This window comes from Gymnoscopelus braueri, assembly GCF_963280865.1.
Source record: "Gymnoscopelus braueri genome assembly, chromosome: 4".
Classification (NCBI taxonomy): Eukaryota; Metazoa; Chordata; class Actinopteri; order Myctophiformes; family Myctophidae; genus Gymnoscopelus; species Gymnoscopelus braueri.
The window spans coordinates 32,956,000-32,968,279 of record NC_137605.1 but is presented as its reverse complement, the minus strand read 5'-3'; the positions used below and the strand labels follow the sequence as shown (position 1 = coordinate 32,968,279).

Below are 12,280 nucleotides of genomic sequence, written 5' to 3'. Positions count from 1 at the left end.
TTAACACAGTAACACAGAGGTTGTATTTGTATATAGTTTAAGGAGAGTAAAATAGGGTAGATGGGGGAAAATATTTGTTTTGTAAAAATAGTTTTTTGTAATCATATACAGTAGTTACAATTCATAGACTATAGTTATTAAAATGTTACATTACAGCATGTATGAGAGTGTTAGTATGTTCAGTACTAGTGTGATAGTTGTATGCATGGCTTGTAGGTATGTGCGTTGGACACTTTGTTGGGTGCACCTAATGAAGTGTCTACACTCTCATGCCTGATTTATACTTGGTTGTGCGGCAGTGTTGTGCTCCAAAAATAGCAGAGCTACAAGCTCACAACGCATTGCACTGCAAAGTGTTGCGAGTCATCTAGCTGTGACATGTTTTAATAACTGTCTTCTTGGAAAGAGGACCAATGGAAACAAGTTAGTAGTCTTTTAACTTTATTGTATTTTCCTCAACATTTTCAACTAATGTATTTGTTGCAGTGTATGCTCTGTAACTATATGTATTTTTTGTGTCAAATAAATGATAACAAATGATAAGGATTCTCACCTCCAGTTATAATGGCTGCCTCGTCCTCAGTCTCAAAGAGAGTCTTCAGTTGAGGTATAATGTTGGTAGTCTGGTATACATGTGTAGCCACTGCCTTCATCTCTCTCACTGGTGCAGAGCCCAATGCTATCCCCACCACTTTCACCCCTTGAGACTTGACTAAGCGGGAAGCCTTAATCACATGATCACTTGAATTGCCTCCTGACACAACAACCAGGAACTGCCCGAAGCCTTGGTCTTGTCGTCCGCCAGCCGCACTGGTGAAAAAATTTGTGCTGGCAGTCTGTAGTGCAAGACCCAGGTTGCGAGGTTCGTTGGGCTTCACGCGCAGACGGAAGCGCCGCACAGCAGACGTGGTCTCCGCTTTAGTTGCATAAGCATTGAGAAGGAATTCAACACTGGCATCTTTGCTAAACTGGGCCAAACCAATGCGGTGGGCAGAAGCTCCTACGTTGAGTTGGGCGGTCAATCGGGTCAGAAGGTTCCGGGTCTGCTGAAAGTCTCCAGATGACAAAGCACTATCAACTAGGAAGAATATATCTGCAAACCTTTGGACCAAAGCTGTAAAAGTGTATAAGAAAGAATGAAATTAAACAGATATAAAATGTATAAACACACAACAATTATAAGGAGGGAAAGTAAACACGTCACCCTGGTGGCAGCGTTCCTACAGTACCTACTACTACTAGAGAGAATGGCTTCGACTAAGCAAAAGCAAAAGCTTCAACTAACCAAAAGCAACTGCAAATACGAATACTGGACAATAATTTGTTTGTCACATATCCATACTGTAGCCTACTTACTGGCATTTGATCAACACTTGGCTGAAAACATGGCAGTATACTCCTGGCGGGCCGTGCCTTTGCTTGTACGCAGCCATATAGTGAACCGTAGATTGTTGCTAGCCTATTTCCACTGTGTTTGTGCCTGGATAAAGTCCAGTGCCTCCTCAACCAACTGCTGTGTTTGACATGGTGATAATAATACCTCAAATTGAATTACTCAAAGTTGCTTATTTACATGGGGAATAAAGCAAGCTTTATTTTAATTAACATACAGTTTTTATTGTTACACAAAATGGCACATAATTGATCTTTTCTTTTATAGTTTGCAGTTCATTGCTGTATTTGTTCTCTGTTAGAGAGGGTGTTGGTTCACTTTCCCTTCCTATAATCTCACCAAAAAAGTTCCCCCCTATTAAATGGATAGGGCAGATCCCTCCATCTGTGGGAGCCGCAGCACCACCTACGTTAATGTCAGTAGACTTATTTAGTGCCATAAACAGAGTCAGGGTGCAGCTATTGTACATGTTGGCACAGTAAAAAGGCTCTACTACACTAAATGGAATGGAACCCTTATTAGTATCACTGTAACTGTAACACCTGTGTTTACCCTACCATTTCATGTCAAAATGGCTGCCACGAATAAGGTTTGTTACACCATGTTGCAGAGATCTTTGCAACCTGCCAAGAAATAATTTCTGCGAATAACCCCAGTTGAGTTCACACACAAAATCTGCAAGCCAACTATTTAAAAAAATAAAACATTCTGCTATTTCCTCTCTGTCTGATTATTTTCTTTTCTAAATAATTTCTGCATTTTAAAGATTACTGTATGTTTTGGCTGATGCTGTATTCATGGCTGCCTGAAATACTGAAAAAGTACAGTATTTGGAATGAGAAGTACTGCATTAATCATGATGATTAGAACTTGTTGAATTAGTATTAGTATTATAAGTCATGCTTAGTGGCTAAAGCATGTACTAATCATTTTAGAAATAGTTTAAATCAGACTTAACCAACCTATGCCGCTTTAGGATATGGTTCCAGAGATCATTTATTTATTTATTTACATTTTAATTATAAGTTTTGTCTACAGAGAACCTTGTTACAGTAGACAAGCAGTAACAAGGTTGTTAACATCCTAGTAGGTAGAATTTAGGGTCAAATATGGTCAAGTGAAGTCAGATGCCTATATCTCCCTATCTACCTATTGTTCCTATCGATACATTCTGTTCCTGTTCCTTAATTATGAACAGAAAAGTTGTAAAAGCAAAATGTGTCTAATATGCAGATCATTGCCTCAATGTGTGCGTTTATGAAATAGCAACCATGGTGGGCTTTAGAAAATCATAGACAAACAAGCAATAGAATTATTAACTTACCAAGCCTTTTATCCTCCATAGAAGTGCACACAGTCTGCAGCAGACCATTCGTCAGTCTCTGCAGAGCCTGGAAGCTGGAATTGAAAACAAAACGTTCATGGGGCCGGTTGGCGATGGCCTTCAGTTCATTCTCATCAAAGGCCCCCACTCCTATGGCAAACAACATGACTCCAGAGGAGTTCCTCAGGAGGTGGGCCGGCAGGGTAACATTGTCTGCCGACTCCCCATCTGTGATCACCACAGCAATCTGAGGTACCCTCTCATCAGCACGGCTTCCCGCCTCCTTCGTGAAGTAGTGAGTCTGGAGGAATGTGAGGCCCTGGCCCGTGGAAGTGGCTCCTGTTTTGTAGGGAAGGTTGTCCACTTGCTCGAGTAGAGATATTTTGTCTGTGTGGTCCTTCAATAGGAACTCCTGCCGCGGATCATCACTGTATTGTGCCAGACCAACACGTACTTTGTCTGGACCGATATCCAGGCCTTCAATGATGCTGTGGAGAAACTTCCGGATCTCCTGGAAGTTGTCGAGGCCGATGCTCGAAGAGCCATCCACTAGGAAGACGATGTCAGCCTTGGTGGCTGTGGCACATTCTGCAGAGCAGGGACAACACAATCAGTATTTGGCATCACAGACTTGATCTAGATCTACTTTCTTGAATAGTCACTTGACTGTTGAGCAGAGAATGTTTAATCAGGAAATGAGTGCTGTTGTATTAATTAGCTGAGAAAGCTGATGGGTTACCATCACAAATGCATTTCATCATGTTGAAAACTATTTGTTTTTGTCTTGTGCACTGTCCACATTGTCTCTAGCCCAACAAAAAAAATACTTTTTTTGTCATAGAAATTACAAATTTCATAAAGAACAGTTTTTAATTGTTTTGGGGGTTATAGAATATGGATATGAATACATATTAAAATAAATATTGATATGCTAGATCTACACATAATTGTTCCAACCCATTTAGACCTGAGGCCAATTCTAAAAACGCCTTCTAAATCCTGTTTTCAGAAAAACGTAATAAATAAATAATAATTATAATGTTGCTACTGTATATACTGTATATAGCAACAACTACACACAGATGTGTTCCCGGCTTGAAAGGTATAGGTGTTCCAGGTCTAAATGGGCAAAAAAAAAGAACCTTATATAGCAAGTCTTGTGCCTTTCTTGAGATGGTGAGAAAATCGAACCACTTAAAGAAATGTGTACGTACGCATTCATGCATCCTTATCTTGGCTGTACAGCCATGCTGTGACAAAAACTGAGTGATGGCATTCAGGCTTTTGTCAGTCACCAGTTGAATAACTACCATCAAAGTGCCACAATGAGCCTTAATTCCTAGTCTCGCGTGGCCAGACTGTTGTCTCACACAATTTTCAAATGTTTCCGGTCATACAGTCTGGAACACGGAAGCTCTGATCATGATTAAAATATAAAGCGGATGTGGAGCCTCCTCCCCACTTCCGTTTCGTCTTTACAGTTGCGCAAATTTGTCCAAATATAAATCAAAATCATGTAGGCCTAAGTATATATATCTTGTTGCTTAGCAGAAATGGAAATTAAAAAATAAAATGTAAAGATATTTCTAAATATATTTTCGTGAATGGAAGTGCCAGCTTCCTCTCTTGGATTTCGGGAGGTGTAGTTCCAGCCTCTAGCATTCGAGATTGTGGAATAGTTGTCTGGCTACGCGAGACTATTAATTCCTAACAGCTCCAGTGCAGCTGCCCAGTGCCCAACAGCAGAAGAATGTGTTTGTACAAGAAGACACCCAGTTGTAAATGTATGTAACTGTATGAGTGTGATGTAGAATATTTCTGGAAAAAATGTGTTCGCTGCTGTACATTCTATACAGTGATTAAATAAAAGTATTTTTAAAGTCATTGTTACAGTACAGTAGCTCACTGAATCACAGTAAGCTGTATGCTAATAATACATGCTCATACCGTACAGTTTCCCTTGTGAATTTAGAACTGCAGGAATAATCTATTAACCATTTAAGTTTCTGTTGTGGAAAGAATAAATGGTGAGACCTCATCCCGTCTCTTACTATTTAGGTCCTCGTATTCTACCAACAAAATGTGGTCACTGGCTCATCCTGAGCTGTACACTAGCTACTGTACACGTTACCTTTCACCCTGAGAGTGAGTTGACGTTTGGCTTCCTCCACGGTTGTACACAGAGTTTGGACAATACTTTGGGAAATCCCCTGCAGTGCTGCGAAGTCGGACACACTGTAGACATGCTGGTCATAGGGCTTGTTTGCTATCTCCCTCAGCTGGTCTTCATCTGCATCTTTGATGCCAATGGCATACAAGATGATTCCCTTCTTCCTCAGCTCCCGAGCATGTGGCTCCACATTGTCCTGTGATTGGCCGTCAGTGATCACCACGGCGATCTGTGGCACGTTGTCGGCGGCTCTGCTTCCGGCTCGGTCTACAAAGTGCTCAGTGAGCATGAAATCCAATCCCAGGCCAGTAAGGGTTCCACCTCCCTTGTAAGGCAGGCTGCTGATGTTCTTCAGGATATCGTCCTTATTTTCGAAGGCGTTGAGGTGGAACTCAGTTCGCGGTGTGGTGCTGTACTGGACCAAGCCGATGCGGACCTGGTCAGGCCCCACATCAAAGCTGTTGACCAGAGTGTACAGGAACAGACGGATCTGTTCAAAGTTCTTGGTACCGATACTCCAGGACCCGTCCACCAGGAAAACGATGTCAGCTACAGCCTCTTCTGTGCAGACTGGGGGAAGGGGGAGAGCAGCCAATTGCCAGGTCATGGATGGTTTTCGGACAAGAAAATGAAGATAGCGGGAAAGCACTTGTGGTCAGGTTCATCCTTGGAAACATTTCCGCCAGTGAAAAAGCGTGTGCGTGATTGAAAAAGGAAGGTGGTGGATTAAACGTGGTGTTGGTAGATTTAAGAGAATGGAGAGCATTCAATCTCCAGGTCATGAACAATTTCCGAGCTGTAGCAGGGAGCTGCTGGCAAAAGCATTTACCTGCAGTGTCATAGTAGTGTTACCCCAGGTGCAAAAGTGTGAGCATGATCTAGATACAAGTGGTGGGTTACCATAGGACTGACTGCATGTCCACAAATAGATAGTGATAGTGCTGCATATAGTGGTACAGTACAGGCTGTTGTCCTAACCCTACACAGGATGTTGATTGCTAACTGGAATGAAGAAGTCAACATCTCTCTTTGCTATGATTTGCATAGTGAACAAACAAAAATAAAAAACACGTGCAAGGTTAGTAAAGGTGCTCTATAGGTGCTCATAATGTAATAAACATGAGATACTCACCAATTATTTCTGTTGTCTGTGTATGTGCACACTTGTGTGACATGTGATTGTAACATTGTAACATGTATGTGCATGCGTGTGTGCATGTGTGTATGCATGCGTCCATGTGTGCGTACGTGCGTCTGTGTGTGTGTGTGTGTGTGTGTGTGTGTGTGTGTGTGTGTGTGTGTGTGTGTGTTAATGTGCCCTTGGATATTGTGTGTCACAGATGTATACAATGAGCTTACGTAATGTTGACATGAAACATTTGTCATCGTCATGTTACTTTATATTGTGGTATGCAGGAAGTTAAGTCATATATGGATAATCATACACACCTGTTTTCTGAGCACCGTTGCCATAGAAACATGCGGCTACAATGAGACTAAAGAGAAGGCCCCATCTCCCCTCCATGCTGGAATGGTTCTCAAGTTTCTCTCTTTACCTACAATGAAGAAACACTGTGTACAATGAACGATTACATCAGAAGGGCTGTCATGAAAAATAGGCAGTTATTACAAATAATGGCATACTATATGTTTATTCATACTATATACAGTGCTACATATATTGCATACTGTATGTACATTTGTATGGGCCAGTGGGACTGAGTCCCTAACATTGGCTGTACTTTATGTGAAGCCATTCTCATGTGTTCATTATGTTATATAGCCCATCATAATAGCTGATCAACTGTGACGTGTTGAGAGCTTGTAGATCAGCTATTTTTGGCAAAGAGGTTTGGTATAGACAGAGGGAAAAAAGAGCAAACCAAGGACAGAGACAAATGTCAAGTTTACTAAATATTGAGGGTTTAAGTGGTTAAATATCCTAAAATACACATGAATCCAACATATTAATAGAAAAGATAATGTGTAAACAAACAAACAAAAAACATTAATTCACACAACACTGATGATAGTGCTGTCAAACAAGTGTATGAAGCTATATATGAAATCTATGAAAAAGTTTAATCTCCGACCAAATTGTATGCAATATGTAGTGGGGGTCCCTACTTAATCTCTTTTTCAGCTAAGGGGTCCTTGGCCTGAAGAACGTTGAAGACCCCTGTTATAGTCTTTTACACTGCTGGTACAGGATGAAAAGAGTTGACACAATTTAGTTTTCTTTACATTTTATAGAATATCTAAATACTGTCATATTGCATGCATTCTCCCTGATAAGCATACACATTCCAGTATATCTATTGTTCTCTGTCTCTGCTTTACTAACAGTGAGATTTCTTCAAAATAATTCCTTTTCTTTGAAGAAACATGACATTCACTTTGGATAGGCTATCTTACTGTATAAATCAACAGCACTTATCCCTGGTTTGGTAACTACAGTATTAGAAGTTGCCAGTCGCATTTAGTTTGATTGCCAAGTGGGCTGTAAAGGGCGGTTATTTGGCACATGTAAGTGCAATTAAGGAAGTTGTGTTCGTATCCCTCAGGGAATGAGTATACCATGAACTTGATTCCTCAAAATGATATAGGACCACAGGGAAACCACAGGGATGTTGCAGGATTATCCAATGACATACTCTCCAATCTGGTCTATATTAGCGACATAAATCTGTAGTTAATGCAAGGGGACGTTTTCAATGCATGATTGCTAAAATGTGTGCTTGACACTGTCTGTTTGTGACCGTGTCTGCATTTGAAAAAAAATTGCATGTGAGCAAGGGGGGTTTCTAAAATAAGTGTTTCTTTCCTTCCTTTGGTAATCTTTAACACTTCGTCTTTTTGAAGTCAATCTCCCTCCTGGTGGATTGAACATGCCAGGAAAGATGAAGAGACATTACAATGCAGTAAGAGAGGGATTATAGACTCTACAGTAGGTCAGGGTTCTAGGGTTTCAGAGGGATTAAAAACAAATGTATCCAACATTTTCCACATGGAATACACACATAATTATTATATCAAAGCTACAGTATAGTGTTTATTAGAGATCCAAACCAGAGGGGTTAACCTAGCAATGTAAAGTAGAGTAAGCTTTATAGACAACTAGTAGAGTAGCAGTTAGGTCACTACGAATGTAATGCAATGCAACATTGTATGCAGCAAATGCATTAGATCTGACCAAATGGGTCCAAGATTTTTTTTCAGTGCAGCTAAATGTTTCCAGAGTTTCCTGAGTGATTTGTTTTACTGCAAGATACTAATAGATATCTCTTCTCATAAACAAAATAAGTACATCAAGAGCAGGTCTGAGACAGCTGTAAACGGCTATGGTAACTGGGTATGCTATTAGCTTGCCATGACTAAATGGGAACCGCTAGGTTTGAGTAAACATTTATAACCGCAATGTAACAGACAACCTGAAGTCACAGCTGTGAGCTGATCTACTAGGCTCTCAACACCATCCCACAAATTGTGCTTAGCTAAAAACTCAGCTCGCGAGATTTAAAGGGTATTTCGTGGTGATCCCCAAAGCCAGGGGAATTACTTCTCTGCATTTGATCCATCCTATTAACCCATTCAATCCGGGAACGCATCTACAAATGTCTTCTAAATCCTAACAGTTTTCTGAAAACCACATATTGCTGTATCAGTGGTTCTCAAAGTTCTTCATGTCAAGGACCACCATAAAAATGACATGTATTTGGTCGTGTACCCCCAGAAGCAAAATATTTTTGTTCCAGGGAGAACAAAGATTTGATTTACAAATGTTCGCTTTAAAAAAATATATACAGTTTACAGCAGGGGTCTTCAACGTTTTCAGGCCGAGGACCCCCTAGCTGAGAGAGAGATGAAGCAGGGACCCCCTCTATATTGAATAAAATTGTGTTGCAGATTAAAAAAAAGAACAGTTTACAGTGCAAATCTATATATTCAAAGATTTGCACACTTTTTTTTTTTCTAGATATACAAGCGATGAGCTAAAGTATAAAATAATGGTTAAAACCTAAAATGACAGATGCTTTCCCGCTCTTAATTGGTTAAGAGCAGTGTGCAGGCCCAGGGGTAGGGGTCCAGTGTCTCACTTAGGCCTCAAAATGAAGCCTGTAGGAACCAGGAACCTTCCGATTGATTCCCAGTCGGCGGCTGCTCTACAGTACCACCTGAGCCACTGCCACCCCATTTGGGTGGGCCTGCAAGCTACCTATCAATGGCTACCACATTAAACGTCTGGAGTAAGCCTGCCAATGAGCTTGCACGGTACAATAATCTATTTAAAATAGGATTTCACGCAAAGTGAAATACTTATTTACATTTTACAGTTCTGACTTGACAGAATAAATCGATGACGGCATTTACAGTACATGCACACATTATCCTAAATAAAAGCTCATAATATATGAGCTCTACGAGGTCTAATTTGCCCATGCCAGTACAGTATATCCCAGCTGTTTTATTCAGGTTTCTCATAATTGGGATAAACTCTTATGTTAGGCCTGATAACACAGTGCAAACCAGATGGAATACTTGATTATGCTATGATATTGGTCCAAGGGAAACACTTTCTTTACACTCCCTAAATGATCTGTATTCAATAGCGTGGTGGAGAGTTCTCAGTGTGTTTATCTATTTTTTTTTATGTTTTCTGTTAATACTCAATTTTCAACGTTTTTAACAGTTTGCTTTGTTTTATCAGACCCCTAGTCTTGAATTCTGTAGGTTTCTTTACTTTTTCAATTGAAATGTTTGGAGTTCCAGATCCCAGCATACAGTTTTCAGTCCCACTGCATGGGAAAATGTATGAGAGCAGCATGCTGAATTTCTGTGAAAGTGAAACCATACGGTCCCTTCCAGGCCTCAACAGCAGAGATGATAACCAGTCAGTGCTTGTGTGTCCATGTGAGCGTGCACTTTTTGTCAGTGAGCACATTACGAAAGTTGCCTGTTTCCATCTGTGCGCGTGCACGAGTATGTCTGCATATATAGTAAATGTGTGTGCACAGCCATGAACTTGCCAGCAATGCCTGTGTTTAGTCACACGCCAAATGGTTGAGGCCCCCAGAGTTAGGGAAATGGGGGTTCACTCTAATTTGAAGCATGTGAACGTAATCAAACGAGAGCACTTCAGTGACAGTTGATTGGAATGAGGGGCTCAGCATCATTCAGCCATTGAAATGTTATTTACTTTGACCTCCTCAACATTATTTGTTTAACCAATGTACAAGCAGTTCTTTCCAGCTCGGTGCTATAGATGAAGTGTTTGATGTTAAAGAGCGGGCCCCATTGCTGGGAATGGCATTCTTGTTGTTCAGCCCAAAATTGGAGAAGAGAGAGTTAGCTGGAGATTTGAAGCCTCTTACAGCGTTTCTCCAAAATTCATCAAATGTAGGCAATTATTTTATTTGTATGGTAAATTAAGTATTCTAGCGTTAAAAGCAGGGTTCAAATGTGATGGCCAACTTGAACAAGTTCTGTCCAGGTAGTGAGACATGCTGGCTCTGCTGTGTTTCAGACAGATTTGGAAGGGCAAAGACTGTGGACATGCTGTCTGTGAACCAGACAAGCCACACATCCATCACTAAACAGCAGAGGAGAGTAGAGTACAGTATAATGGCATTTTATGTCACTGTTGTCATTTTCAAGGTTTGATACACACCTGAAAGACTAGCTCCCTTTCAAGGCTTTGTAAGATGATGCTAAGCTGTCTTTTTAGTGTTTTTTTTTTTTCTTTTCTTTTTTTTTATCTGTCACTGTGGACATACAGCAGGAATGCAGCTAGGTACAGTACAGCTGAGTACTGTCTGTATCACCGAAGGCTAGCCAAGCTTTATACAAATTATCACATGGTTGGAATCTGACTTTCAAAAAAACTCACAGTATAACAAACAACAGGCAATTCTACAAAAGGCACAGCAGCTGTGCTGCAAGCTGTATACTGTAAAAAAAGGAAAATATGTAAAAACTATGAAAAACAATGACTACGAAAAATAACCTATACTATTACACAATACAGCTGCATATTTTGTTTTTAGATGCCTACATGTTGTAGTTGCTGCACAGACCCACCAAGAGGAATGTTCTAGCTTCAGGCAATCAGCTTAATCATCAAAGCAATTAAGGATGACTGTCTAAGTAATTAGGGTCTCCACATCTTGAGAGCACATGTTTGCAAGATAGGCCCTTCGTTACTTATGGATCGCCATACTTCCAATTATCTCTTGTTATCTCTTGTGTTAATAATGCACATCTGATCATAATGATTGAATGCATCTAACCTACAATCCCGATTCAACGACCAAAAAACCCACCAAAAAACCCGACCAAAAAACCCGCTGTTGCCAGATCGTGCGCGAGCAACAAGCAACCTAAGCGAGCAACAAGCAACCTAACACACAAAGCTGCCCACTGCGCATGCGTCGACGCACTTTCTCTAACCAATTTACACCCACTTCACGCTTACAAAACCTGGACATGGCAACGTCGCTCATCGTTCTGTGATTGACAGCAAAAGCTGGCCAATCAGGTGGCGAGTTCGAGTGAGCCCGAATGGCTCCGAGTGCAGCCGACAAAAGACGAACGCCAGCCATTGTTTTGTGCGAGTCAGGGTGCGAGTGCCTTCATTTCTTACTTTAGCTTATAAAACGCTCTCAAACTTCTTCTCTGAGGCACGGAATTTACTTATAACATATCGTTTGGATAGAATTTAGTTGTTTCACTTCATATGTGTGCTCAATTATTCATGACAGAGCCTATTTAAAAATAAAAATTCAGAGAACCGGCGACAGAATTTTCGCTGACGGACAGAGAGAGACAGAGAGACATAGAGAGAGAGAGAGAGAGAGAGAGAGAGAGAGAGAGAGAGAGGGCCAGAGGGGAGAGAGAGACACGGAGATGGAGAGAGAGGAAGGACGGCAGGAGGCGATGCGCTGTTAAAAATTTAAAAACTTTTTTGGGGGAAATTTTTATCCCACGATTTTTGAACCCCAAAATAAGCGAGCCCTTGCTTATTTTTGCGCGGACGTAATTTGTTTGTCATTGTGGTGAATGTTTGTGTGTGCTGCTGATGTTTGTTGTGTGAAGCTTAATGTCAGAGTGTTTGTGTTGGAGCGCCTCAGTGCGGCTGCAGAATTCATGTGCAACATCTTGCATGCGTGGCTGTGGCTTCACAGTTTTCCTTCGCAGTGTCTGTAGGTCACGGTCTGGAGACCCCAGGGTCTCCAGGGACCCCTAAGGGGTGGGGGGGGGGTGAGACCCTCTGGGTTTTTTTTTTTTTTTTTTTATCCCATGATTTTGTACCCCCAAACGACATTTTCTTTGGGGGGGGTAGGGGGGGGGGTACTAGAATTCTGCCCGCGTAGCGGGCAGAACTTCTAGTTAGCTA

At 41.1% G+C, this 12,280-nt stretch overlaps 1 protein-coding gene across 4 annotated transcripts in view; it reads right to left on the bottom strand.

The window, feature by feature from the left end:
- The window catches only part of col6a4a (collagen, type VI, alpha 4a), a 51,344-nt gene that overhangs the window by 32,516 nt on the left and 6,548 nt on the right, over positions 1-12,280 (bottom strand). For 2 of the 4 annotated variants that reach the window (XM_080427584.1, XM_080427586.1), the window contains exons 3-6: positions 6,337-6,459; positions 4,849-5,457; positions 2,718-3,305; positions 554-1,114 (exon numbers count right to left, since the gene is read on the bottom strand). In XM_080427584.1, coding sequence (XP_080283710.1) covers positions 554-1,114; positions 2,718-3,305; positions 4,849-5,457; positions 6,337-6,412 — 1,834 coding nt within the window. In that variant the 5' untranslated portion in view covers positions 6,413-6,459. The remainder of the gene's footprint in view (positions 1-553; positions 1,115-2,717; positions 3,306-4,848; positions 5,458-6,336; positions 6,460-12,280) is intronic. The other 2 variants (XM_080427585.1, XM_080427587.1) reach the window with 2 other exon arrangements.